This window comes from Pongo abelii, chromosome 12 (genome assembly GCF_028885655.2).
Source record: "Pongo abelii isolate AG06213 chromosome 12, NHGRI_mPonAbe1-v2.0_pri, whole genome shotgun sequence".
NCBI classification, from domain to species: domain Eukaryota; kingdom Metazoa; phylum Chordata; class Mammalia; order Primates; family Hominidae; genus Pongo; species Pongo abelii.
The window spans coordinates 44,091,906-44,104,309 of record NC_071997.2 but is presented as its reverse complement, the minus strand read 5'-3'; the positions used below and the strand labels follow the sequence as shown (position 1 = coordinate 44,104,309).

Below are 12,404 nucleotides of genomic sequence, written 5' to 3'. Positions count from 1 at the left end.
GTGCAGCCCAGCTCACCCCATCCAATTGCTTCCCTGGATGCCTGCAGGTGTGAGAAAGGCAACGCACTCAGTCACAGGAAAGGCAGGGGCCCACCCTGGTGCTGAAACCTGCAGACACCTTTCACACAGTTTCGTTCCAAAATACAAAGACTTCATTTTCTTCATACTTAAAATAGTTATACATTTTCTTTCTATAATATCCCCATGCTTTTTAACTAATTTGAATGTTCACAACTGGACATATTTATTATTTCTGTGTTAGGTGATCTTACTCACTTATGGCAAGAGTGAGTTAATAGAGACAGGATGTGGATTAGCCATGGAACAATAGAGAAGTGTGTGGATTCAGATAGGATAAAGATCAAAAGGGTGACAAATACATTCTTTTGCAGAAGCAGATTCTCATAGATCACCAGCAGCCAAAGTCCACAATCAAGGAGCAATGGCATGTCAGCCACATTGGACAAATTGTAGCTCTGCAGAGTAAACTTGGCCAGCACATTTTAGGACCAAAATTATATGTAAAGTTTTGGGGAAAACAAACTGTCATAGAAGTGATAGTTTGAAAGAGTTCTCAGTTATTTATACTTGGATATAAAGCAGAACACTATAATGAATGAAGCTACAACCTAGAAACTTTTAGCCCTTTAAAGAGGCTTCCCTTTTCGCAGGGTATTTCTTAACAAATAATAATAAAAAAATTATGGATAAACTACTTGCACAATTAGCTGCAATAAATCCCTTCCCTGCACTCATGCTTTGGTCGGCCTCATTCTAAATGGATGCAGGTGTTGCCCATGTGTCTTGCTCAGGCCAATAGGATAATAGCAGATGTGAACAAGTGGAATATTGGAAACAGCTTGCACATCGAAGCTTTCCTCTCTCTCGCAGTGCTTGGAAACCCTAAGGTCACAAAGAGAATAAGGCTGTGCCCATCTCCATTCAATGTCAGTGGCATGGCTGCTCTTAGGTCTATTTGTTCTTAAAATGTGTGTTAAGTTTGTTACGGCCACAATGGGTATAGCTTAAGACTATACCCATTTATCATCTCTCAATTTCTGAGTCAGCAATTGGCACATGGCTTTGTTGGGTCCTGCCTATTGGGTTTCACAAGACTGTGCCACAGTGTAGACTGGGCTTCATTCTCACCTGTGAGTCCCCTGAGAACATAGATACTTTAGAGCTCTTTCAGGTAGCTGCAGAGCTCATTCCTTAGCACTTCTATGACTTAGGGCTTCAACTTCTTACTGGCTCTTGGATCAAGGCTGCTCTCAGGTCCAAGAGGCTGTGGACAATTCCCTGCCATGTGATGCTCACACGGGCAATGCCCACATGGCTGTTTGCTTGTTCAAGGCCAGCAGAAGATTTTCTCTTTCCAGTGTGCTATGACAGAGGCTTATAGAGTACAATACAATCATTGGAAAGACATCTATTAACCTCTGCCATGCCATATGGATTAGAAGCAAGTCCAGGTTCTGCCTGTTCTCTGAGGAAGCAGATCATGCAATTCTGTGACTCAGTGGGGAGAGTGTTCTGCTAGGGTGTTCTGGCATCTTTAGTTTCCTCAAATATCAGGGTACTTGTACTGAGTGTGAAATCTGTCCTGGTCTACTTCACCTTACTGTGTCTGACTAATCAGACATTTGACAAATTACTTTTGTTTTTAAGTAGATTTAACAAAGTCTATTTAGTAGCCAAAAGCTGAGAATGCCAATAGTTTTACCTGGCTACTCTCTGAAACAGTGGTGTAAAAAGGAGTCGTTCCAGCCCCTTTCCTGGAGACAGACAGAGGCTAAGAAACAGTGGAAGTGTGAAAGTGGGGGAAGGGAGAGAAACAGTCTTTATATACCTAAACTAACCCAGCTGCATGTAAACCAGTAACTATACCTCTAAATAAAATACAGAAAACATGTTAGTTTTGGTTTGGTGTGAACCAGCCTTAAATTAAAAGTTGTTACACTGAATGGGTTTAATTGAGCAAGATGTGTAGGGAAGGCAGAGAGGATTAGGATGCCCTTCTACTCAGCTTTATGTGCTGTCACATCTGGTTCCTCAGGGGACACTTGGATCCCCTCCATTATCCTGCAGGTTCTGCCAGGCCAAGGCTGTTAAATCTGGTGGGGTTTCCTGTGTGGACTTTTGGGTATATACAGGGAGGATATCAGAGAAAGGTTGATCAGACTTTACTGGATATAGTTAATCTGACTTGGACTTTTGGAGAAAAAAGGCTTTAGATAAAAAGTGTTTGACAAAGTCACACACAGATTTTTAAAGAGCAAAAAATCAAATACAACTTGAAAACTCTCGCTAGAAAAAGTAGATGACTTTACAAAAAGGTGAAGTGATACTTCAGTTTCCAAAATCACTCTTCTTCATACACTTTTGCTGAGCTCTTTTTCACCTTCTAGCTCCGAGGTCTTAGAAGGGCCTGGGCTTAAAAGAATTTGTTTCCATAGGAATCCAGCAAGTAAAAGAATATATAACATCAAATAAATGACGTCACTGGCATCACTGTCATAGAAGCATGTCAAAGAAACTGAGATTAAGTTGTGAGTTTTGGCACAAGCATTAGAGAAATAGTGAAAAGATTTAAAAGATAGAATAAGGCTTAAACAAGAAAGCAAGACAGCAATATGACAATTGAACCTATTATAGAATAATGATTTGAGAATTGATGGTGAGAAGAAATGCATTGGACAGATATGAATGGACATGATCGAAGGTCTGAGCAATTTAGCATAGATCAAGACAAAATCCTTAGGATTTAAAGAGTTGTGAGCTGGGTAGTGAAAACACCCATTTTAGCACCTACTGGGGCTGTAGATGAAATGAACTTGCATTTAATACTATTTCCAATAAGTTTTTGCTAAGTTAGTACAGTTATGATAATGATGGGCATTACAGTGCTAAGTGTTATAGCAATAATAATACTCAAATTAATAGCAGCATATATTATCTGTTGGATAATATTCTAAATGTTTTACTTTGTTCAAATTGTAAACAGACCTATGAGGTAGAACCTATTATTGTCACAGCATTGCAGGTATAGAAACTGAAACAAAGGGAGGTTAAGTCACTTTACTAATGTCACACAGTCTGTAAGCAGTAAAGCTCTGTCCCCAGCCCCAAGGGTTTGACTTCAGGGCTTCCTAAGATAATGTCTGTGTTGTTGCATGGATCTTGTCTGGCTGTACATGAAGCTCTAATTCCAGGATGGATGAAGATTCTGTTAGAACTTGGAGTAGCATTAATAAAATTGCTTCCTTGAGAGCAAGAGAAATGTCCAGAAAGAAAAGGAGTTTAACTGCTTAAAGGAAAGGAGCAGATTTATAGGAAATGAGGCTCTGAATTGTGAACACAGTTTTTCAAAACCATTAGGGAAAAGAGAAATTGACTCAGTTTGATAGATGTGTTGTGCAGAGTGAGTGTAGTGGAGATTAGAGAATCAGCCAAGGAATTGTCCCCTGCCTTCACGGATGGCATCAACACCTGTCTTCATGGCAATTGCATCAGTACCCTGAGGGTCAGAGCCTGCGTCCTGCTGATCCATGCAGCTGTGGTCATCTTTGCACCTGCACTGCTTGAGTTACTTGAGTGTTACTCTTTGAGGCAGCTTCAGGACACTTGGTAAAAATCACTACGCAGCAAGTGAAAGACATTCTTGGAAGAAAAGTTCTAATCAGCTCTCCATTCCCACCTGATGCAATTTTTCCTGCTGCTGAGACCTCCAGTTCCTTGGCCCCATTTTTTTTTTTTTTTTTTTTTTCTGAGACAGGGTTTTGCTCCTGTTGCCCAGGCTGGAGTGCAGTGGTGTGATCTCAGCTCACTGCAACCTCCATCTTCTGGGTTCAAGCTATTCTCCTACCTCAGCCTTCTGAGTAGCTGGGATTACAGGCACACACCACCATGCCCGGGTAATTTTGTATTTTTTGGTAGAGAAGGGATTTCACCATGTTGGTCAGCCTGGTCTTGATCTCCTGACCTCAGGTCATCCACCCGCCTCAGTCTCCCAAAGTGCTGAGACTACAGGCATGAGCCACCGCACCCAGCTCCTTGCCCCTTTTCTAAATAGAAACTAACACCAGACCAAACAGAAATTTTCTCAGGCAAGGTTTAATAGGTTTGTGGCATGAGCAAAGCAGGGGGGCAGCCCATGGGTAAGAGATCCCGGTGGCAATCCCCTGAAGTGCCCAGCTCTTATCATTTTAAGGAAGCTGAGGCAGAAAAAGGAATGACATTCAAGCATGTTTAGGCAGAGTTTTCTTTGCATTTCTGCAGTGGAGCATCATCTCTAACACGATATAACACGATTAGGAAATGGAGAATAAACTCTGCCTTCAGCGGATATTTCAGTGTTACAATAAGATTATAATGAGGAAAAATCAGTGAAAGGCCAGTGCTGGAGACCATCTCATCTTCAGTCGGCTAGATCTCATTTGGTTCTTTGGGGCAATGCCAGATCTTGCAGCAACCTTGCAAGATGACCAGGTTCTTATCAGGAACGTTAGAGTTCCACTTTAGAAACCTTGGGAGGCTGGGAGCAGTGGCTCACGCTTGTAATCCCAGCACTTTGGGAGGCTGAGGAGGGTAGATCACTTGAGGTCAGGAGTTTGAGACCAGCCTGGCAATCATGGGGAAACCCTGTCTTCACCAAAAATACAAAAAAAAAAAAAAAAAAAAAAATAGCCAGGCATGTAGGTGTGCACCTGTAGTCCTAGCTGCTTGGGAGGTTGAGGCAGGAGAATCCCTTGAACCTGGGAGGCAGAGGTTGCAGTAAGCAGAGATTGTGCCACTACACCCCATCCTGGGTGACAGAGTGAGACTTTGTCTCAAGAAAAAAAAAAAAATGAAACCTTGAGAGACATCACCGAAGGAGTAAATGGTTGGGATCTTCTTTTTGCGGATAGGATTTTGGCCTAGTCACCTTAGTTGGAAGGGAACAGCTTTTTGCTATGTAACTGGAGTCACTTTGTTAAGGGAGGCAAGAAGGTAGGAGTGGGAACATGCCTGGACATGTGAGGCCCATTGGGATCCTGAGAATCATGTCTTTTTTCTGCCACAACTGACTCTCTTCTCATAGTGTCTCACCTTCATGCACCAAGAGAGACAACGAGGCACATTTTGGGTAGAAAGAGAGAAATGAGGCCACAGGTTTCTACTTTGTTCCTAACAGTCTTGTGCCAAACACCATCTCAGTGACTCTAGACTGGTGAGACAGGAGAACACAGGCATTAAATTCTGTGACCAAGGACAGAAATTCTAAACTCAGGCTGAGCTAACAGCCTTTTCTGACCTGATCACCTGGGCAAAAGCTGATGTATATAATACATTTCTAACCATACAGATAGATTCATTTCATAAAAATTGATGATATAGATATGAATAGTTGGTAATCCATTTAGAAAAATATTAATAAGAGACTAAAACTAAATAATATTTGAGTAAAATGAGTGTAATTTGTGTCATTAAAGAAAAAATGTGCGTATGGTATATAACTACTAAAAACTCAGTGGCTAATAACACTAAGCATTTATTTTCCTATTCATGATAACAATCATCTGGTTGATCAAGGAAGGGCTTAGCAGGGTGGTTCTGCTGCAGGGCACTGAGATTATCACCAGCACTTGGATAGGGTTTGATCTGGGACCCAGGCAGGGTCTAAACAAGGTACAACATACCTAAGGCAAGCAGCAGGAGTGAATACAATCCCCAAACCAAGCTGCATAGGAAAATAATTTAAATCTAATTATTGAACTTAAATTATTTGCCTATTCAGCTTAAGTCTTATACTTATTATAAGTTCAATAATCTCTAACCCAGGTGCACACAATTTTAATTTATTCTTTCACTTTGGCAAATACTAAAGTTTCAAAAAATATTTACTGCATTTAATTATCAAGATATTTGATCTATTGATAAAAATGATTTTTTAACTTTTACAATGTTAAAAGTCTTCAAAAGTAATTTTTTATTAATTAGAATTAAAACTGAGTGTGTTTTTAACATGTGGCTTTAACATAAATGGCCTCATTGTAAAAAATATACATTTTTTTAGCTGAAGTAAATATCCTTTAGTACATAGCCCCTGAAAACTCCAGTAGATTACCTGTACACTTGTTGAAATGCAGATTGTCACACAATAGGTCTAAGATGGATTTGTTAGTTTGTATTTGTAACATGCTCACCGTGGTGCTGAGGAGGCAGTTGACATCTGGACAAATTTTGATTAGCAAAGTGTTTACACATTAAAGAAAAAATATACTTTGTGAACAATTAGGTTTCTTATTTGTTTTATCAAGAAAGGTTTTTCATTTGTTTGTCAAAGAATTGCTAGGTATGCTAAGAAATTTTCTCATTTTTCTTTTTACTTTATGGCTTAGGAAGTTTTTTGCAATGATCCTAGACTTGCTAATAAGATGTGGAAGCACAGACAAGGATATTCTGGGGTCAACCCAAATCTGAAAAATTGAGATTTGAGGTAAAATTGGCCTTACTTGGTTGTCAGCTCTCAGTTCCTCTTTATCACCATCATTTCTGGAAACACATTTCACAAAAATCCCTTTTCTCTTTATGATTTCTGGTAGAGTTGCTCAATAAGGCACCCTCATGTCCTACATAAAAGTTAGAAGAAGATGATTCAATATTCATTGACACCTGCAGGTAGACACATGGACTGAGGTGAGGACTGGAGAATCACCTAGTGAGGTGCTACACGCAGCTAAGAGAACCAGCACCCTAACATCTCTGCTTCCTAGACGGAGGAGAGGAACACATGGTCAAGCAGCCCATACTTTCAGGGGCAGATGCGTTCAGGTTTCTGGTGGACCACCAGAGAGTCCCGTGTTTCTAGTATCAGCTTCTCTGATTACCACACCCCAGGTTGGATGTTTGACTCTAATTTCTTGTTTTAAAACAATTCCTTCTTGAAATCTGTAGAGTGGTTTCTATTTTGATGTATGACCCCTGAAAGACGCCACAACACAGATTCCGCAGGTATCATAATTGTTCTCCATTACTAAATCAGGGAGACATTGTCATATCTGTACTGCTGGGACTGAGGATGAAGAAGGAGAGTGAGAATACGCAGGAGACTCCCTGACCCCTTCTGCCAAAAGCTTAAAAACTTGTATACATCTAAGAAATGCTTTCAGCAGATGGGGACACCAGGAGGAGCATCTGTACAGCCCAACTTCATACATTTGTTTCACTAAGGGGTTTATGTTCTGGCTTGTAACATTGTGGGAGGGTAACTGGACTTCTGTTCACAGTAATAAGCTGCAAAATCTTCAAGCTCAAGGCTGCTGATGGTGAGAATGAAATCTGTCCCAGATCCACTGCCACTGAACTTTGATGAGACCCCAGTGCACAAATCCTTTGCATCATAGAGGAAGAGCTTAGGGGATTTCCCTGGTTTCTGCTGATACCAGGCTAAATCACTGCTAATGCCCTCACTTGCCTGGCAAGTGATAGTGACTCTGTCTCCTACAGATGCAGACAGGAAGGATGGAGACTGGGTCATCTGGATGTCACGTCTGACACTGAGATTGGAAACATAAAAACAAATATCCACACTATGAATCATGGTATTAGAGAACTTCCCAGAAGTGCCAGACATATTGAGCACACTGGGCTAAGAAAATTCCTAATGTTCTCCTTTCTTACCTGGGAGCCAGAGCAGCAGGAGCCCCAGCAGCTGAGCGGGGACCCTCATGTCCATGCTGTGTCCTGACTGGGTCTGACTCCTGCACAGGGTGTGACTAATCTATTAAGAAGTCTTTAGGGCAGGGGGCTGTGTTCTGGGAACATGCAAATCAGCAGGGGGTGGTTCAGGCTGGGCACAGCTGCAGGGCTGGCTCATCTCAGTAACTCAGCACAGAGACAGTGTTCTCAGTATCCTAGGTCAGACCAGGGTAGCCCAGATTTGCCTGCGGAGAATGTTTCTTCCTAAAGAGCACTTTGTTACCAAGTACATTTTTGGGCATCTATTGGCAAAATTTGAAGTGGTTATGAGAACTAGATGGAGTAATGTATTTCAGGGCTGGATTGGGAATAAGCAGGAGAATATTCTAGTTTGTGGAGAGTGCTTAATAAAGTCTTAGAGGGTGGGGCTATCAGGTCTTCAATATACTGTGAAATTGTTCCAGTTGTGGGGAGGGACACTTTATGACATACATAATACATTTTTCTAAGTGTGAAATGGATTTTTCTTAAACAAAAAAGAACACTTAATCATGAGCAAGTTAAGTGTTGTCAAAATTATTTTGTAATGGCCCTAAACCAATGTTATTTCCAGTATAAGATCAAGAGGTTTACTGTGAATGAACAAAGAGGATAACATGATTTTTCAAAGCATCTGACATCCACAGATCCTGCATTGTCCAGAGGTACAGGTCTCTTTAGTAACCGAGTGTTAATGGGATTCACTTTATTCTTGGTTTGAGGACCCCCGTATTCTACCCCCTTTTTCTATCATTGGGTATTATTTTCCACAGTTCATCAGCATGAAGGTCTGCCTAAGAATGCTAAATCTGATTACTTTAAAACAACTATTTGTTTTTTCTTCTGCTATAGAAATCTTGATTAGTATAAATTTGAAGCTGTGTTAATTTGCTTAGGATAACAGCCTCCAGCACCATCCATGTTGCTGCAAAGGACATGAACTCATTTTTTATAGCTGTAAAGTAAGTATTCCATGTTGTGTATATACCACATTTTCTTTATCCAGTCTACCACTGATGGACATTTAGGTCGATTCTATGTCTTTGCTATTGGGAATAGTGCAGTGATAAACATAGATGTGCATGTGTCTTTATGGCAGAACAATTTATATTCCTTATGGTACATACCCAATAATGAGATTGCTGGGTCAAATGATATTTCTGTTTTAAGTTCTTTGAGAAATTGCCAAACTGCTTTTCATAATGGCTGAACTGACTTATATTCCTATGAGCATTGTATAAGCCTTCTCTTTTCTCTATAAACTCACTAGCATCTGTCATTTTTTGGCTTTTTAATAATGGCCATTTTAACTGGTATAAGATGGTATCTCACTGTGGTTTTGATTTACATTTTTCTAAAACCTAGTAATTCTTAGCACTTTTTCATATGATTTTGGCCTTTTATATCCTTTTTTTGAAAAGTGTTTGGTCATGTACTTCATCCCTTTTTAAAAGGGTTGTGTTGTTTCTTTGTTTGTTTGTTGGCTTGTTAATTTGCTTAAGTTCACTATAGATTTTTTAATGAAAAAACAAGAATAAGAGTATAAGAGGAAATATAATACAACAGAAAACACAGACTGTGGTTAAGTATTGCCTCATGGATTTTAATGTATATATTAGATACATGCTGTGTTTATGTGTATAATGATCCACAAACTAAAGGGTGACTGGTTTAAGGAATGCCTATTTTATGCTGAGGCTTGCCTACCTTTCAAATTATGAACAAAAGGCTACAGCACTACTTGCATGATTCTCAAAACTTCTAGCTGCATAAGATAGAGGTAGAGAAGATTTACTCAGATAGACGCATTGGAAGCTGTAGAAGCTTGTCCTGCGGTGTTGTGGATGTTGCTGTGATTGTAGTAGTTATTAGTACAGTGGGAGTAAAAGCAGCTGGAAGATTTAAAATTTCTTCTCTTCCTCATACTTACAACTCCCTCTAGAGTTAGATCAATGATAGTCCAGGAATCTCTGACAGATTAGAAAAAAGGAGTGAAAAAAAGACACAAAACAGAGTACTATAAATAGAAAGGGGAAAATCATTGCAGAGCCTATGATGATAAAAATATAAAAGATGGATATTATGAGTATTTTTATGGCAACTAACTTGACAGAAGTAACAAGAAATCTGTACTATAAACTTACCCAGAATGAAAAATCCAATTTTACGTCTGCCTGACTGGTGACATGATACCTTATCAAAATTACACAAACTTTCAAGAGAATCAAAAAGAGCAAATACCCCAAACTTATCATATGAGATCACCATATCCTTCAGTCCAAAATCTAACAAGGACATAACAAAGGGAGAAATTAAATGCTGGTATCTGTTATGAACATAAACACAAAAATTCTGAAAAATAAGAAAAGAAGGAAAATAGAATCATTTTTATATCTATTCATTTGTGAATACACATGGTTGAGTGTACTATAGTTTTTTGTTTCTTTTTGAGACAGAGCATCGCTCTGTCACCTAGGCTGGAGTGCAATGGTGTGATCTTGGTTCACTGCAACCTCTGCTTCTCGAGTTCAAGCGGTTCTCCTGCCTTAGCCTCCCGAGTAGCAGGGATTACAGGCATGTGTCACCATGTGGTGCTAATATTTGTATTTTTAGTAAAGTTGGGATTTCACCATGTTGTCCAGGCTGGTCTCGAACTCCTGATCTCGTGATCTGCCTGCCTCAGCCTCCCAAAGTGCTGGGATTACAGGCTTGAGCCACCACACCTGGCCTGAGTATATTATAGTTTTTATGCTAGGAATACTTGATATGTAGTTATAAGTTCTTAAAAATTGATATGAAATAGATGTGACAGTTTTATTTTTCTAGCTTTTAAAATAATATTTCATCTTATTTAAATAATTTTTCCAATTTTGTGTGACTTTTCATTTTGCTCAGACTTTTAATTAAAATGAATAACCAATGTATTAAAAACCTACCATTTGGACTTAATCTATGAAGTATATTTAAATTCTCATTCTATGGAAGAAATGTCCAAAGTACCTAGAAAAGAGAGATCTTGCAAGAGATACACAGTTCTTCAGTTTCAGAGCTGAGATTATCTCTCAGATACTCTGGCTCATACAATTTTCAGTACACCGCAAGATAGAAGATGCAAAGACAACATTACCCAATTGGTCTTGCACTTACTTTATTCACTGTTAACTAAGTTTTTCGAAAAAAATTACAAAAATTACACTGTCAATGAACTGTCACAAATAAATACATCTTTAGAACCACCTCCAAAATCCAGACATAGAACATTTCTATAACTCCAAAATGTTTTGACCCACTCTTTTGGAATCAACTTACTTTCCACCACACAGATCAGGGAACTCTTGATCTGCTTATTGTCAGTACAGATTCCATTTTCTTTTTAAGAGTTTCACGTAAATGAAATATAGCATGTGCTCTTTTGTGTCTGGTGACTTTTGTGCAGCATATGTGTTTCTCAGATTCATTCAGATGTCCTGTGTTCCAATAATGTGCTCCTCTTTATTTTTGAGTATTATTTAACTGTTTGGTAATTTTATAATGGATCCCTTCACCTGTTGATTGCCATGTGTGTTGTTTCCACTTTGGGCTATTATGGATAAAGCTGCTATGAATGTTCTTGAACAAGACTTTGCATGAACATATCTCTTAATTTATTTTGGGCTAATACCTAGGTGTGTAGTTGCTGGGTCTTACAGTAAGTGTTTAATATTCTGTCCAACTTTTCCCAAAGTGGCTGTAACATTTTACATGTTCACCAATAACTTAGTATAGCTGCACACCTTCCAACTGCTGTTTTGATTTTTTTTAAGATTTCACCTAATTTTCACTCAACAGTAATCAGAATAGCTAGTGATTATTAAGCTATGTTTTTCTTACTATTTTCTTATCAATTTTGGGGATTGATGTGTTTCAGGGTATTAACAGAATCAATACTGTCCAAGCTCCCTTTCAAACACCTTTATCAAGCCATAATATTTAGTATGCTAACAGGATATATAAAGGGGGTGTTGGTAGTAGTAATAAGTATTTTCAATATTTATTATTATCATACTCCATAAGGCAATATATCTTCAATGAAATAGCGTTTGACCAGACTTAGGATAGAAAGGTTCTCATCTAAACCCTAGTATTCAATATTAGGAAAAGTTTGAGGAATTAAAAAAACCATCCAGGAAGGCAAGTCGGAGAGTGTTTTGCTAGTCAAGTAGCACTGCAACACTGATGCTCTTCTAATGCCAGGCCTTCACAATAATTTCCACTCAAAACATTTCGTTGCCTCCTTGCCTTGTTCTCCTTATGAGACTTCATGTTGAGGGCAAGTGGCATCACAGAGGGAGCAGTGCACTTGGGTGCAGAAATATGGCTGAGCAGATTGTCTGGTCTTAGAGGTGGCTGCAATGGAATAAACATTTTCAAGGAAGTTCCCTGTTAAAGCTGATAAATTGTTAGTTAAGGCCAGGTGCAGGGGCTTATGCCCATTATCCCAGATGTTTGCAAGGTCAACGAGGGAGGACAGCTGAAAGCCAGGAGTTCAAGACCAGCCTGGTAAACATAGGGAGACCCCCCCTCCCCGCCCCGCCATCTCTAGGAAAAAAAAGGATGTTTCTTAATATGTGGTGTGAACAGTGGCATTTCTAAGTGATTATTTATTAATATTTGCTCAGAAAATTAGAACATAGAATGATGTCTTC

General features: G+C 39.2%; 1 gene segment (V, D, J or C); it reads right to left on the bottom strand.

The window, feature by feature from the left end:
* Positions 1–7,216: 7,216 nt before the first annotated feature.
* Positions 7,217–7,717, bottom strand: LOC100939897 (probable non-functional immunoglobulin kappa variable 1D-42). The segment is given in 2 exon segments: positions 7,217–7,539; positions 7,663–7,717. Coding segments are annotated over 2 exon segments (378 nt in total).
* Positions 7,718–12,404: the final 4,687 nt, after the last annotated feature.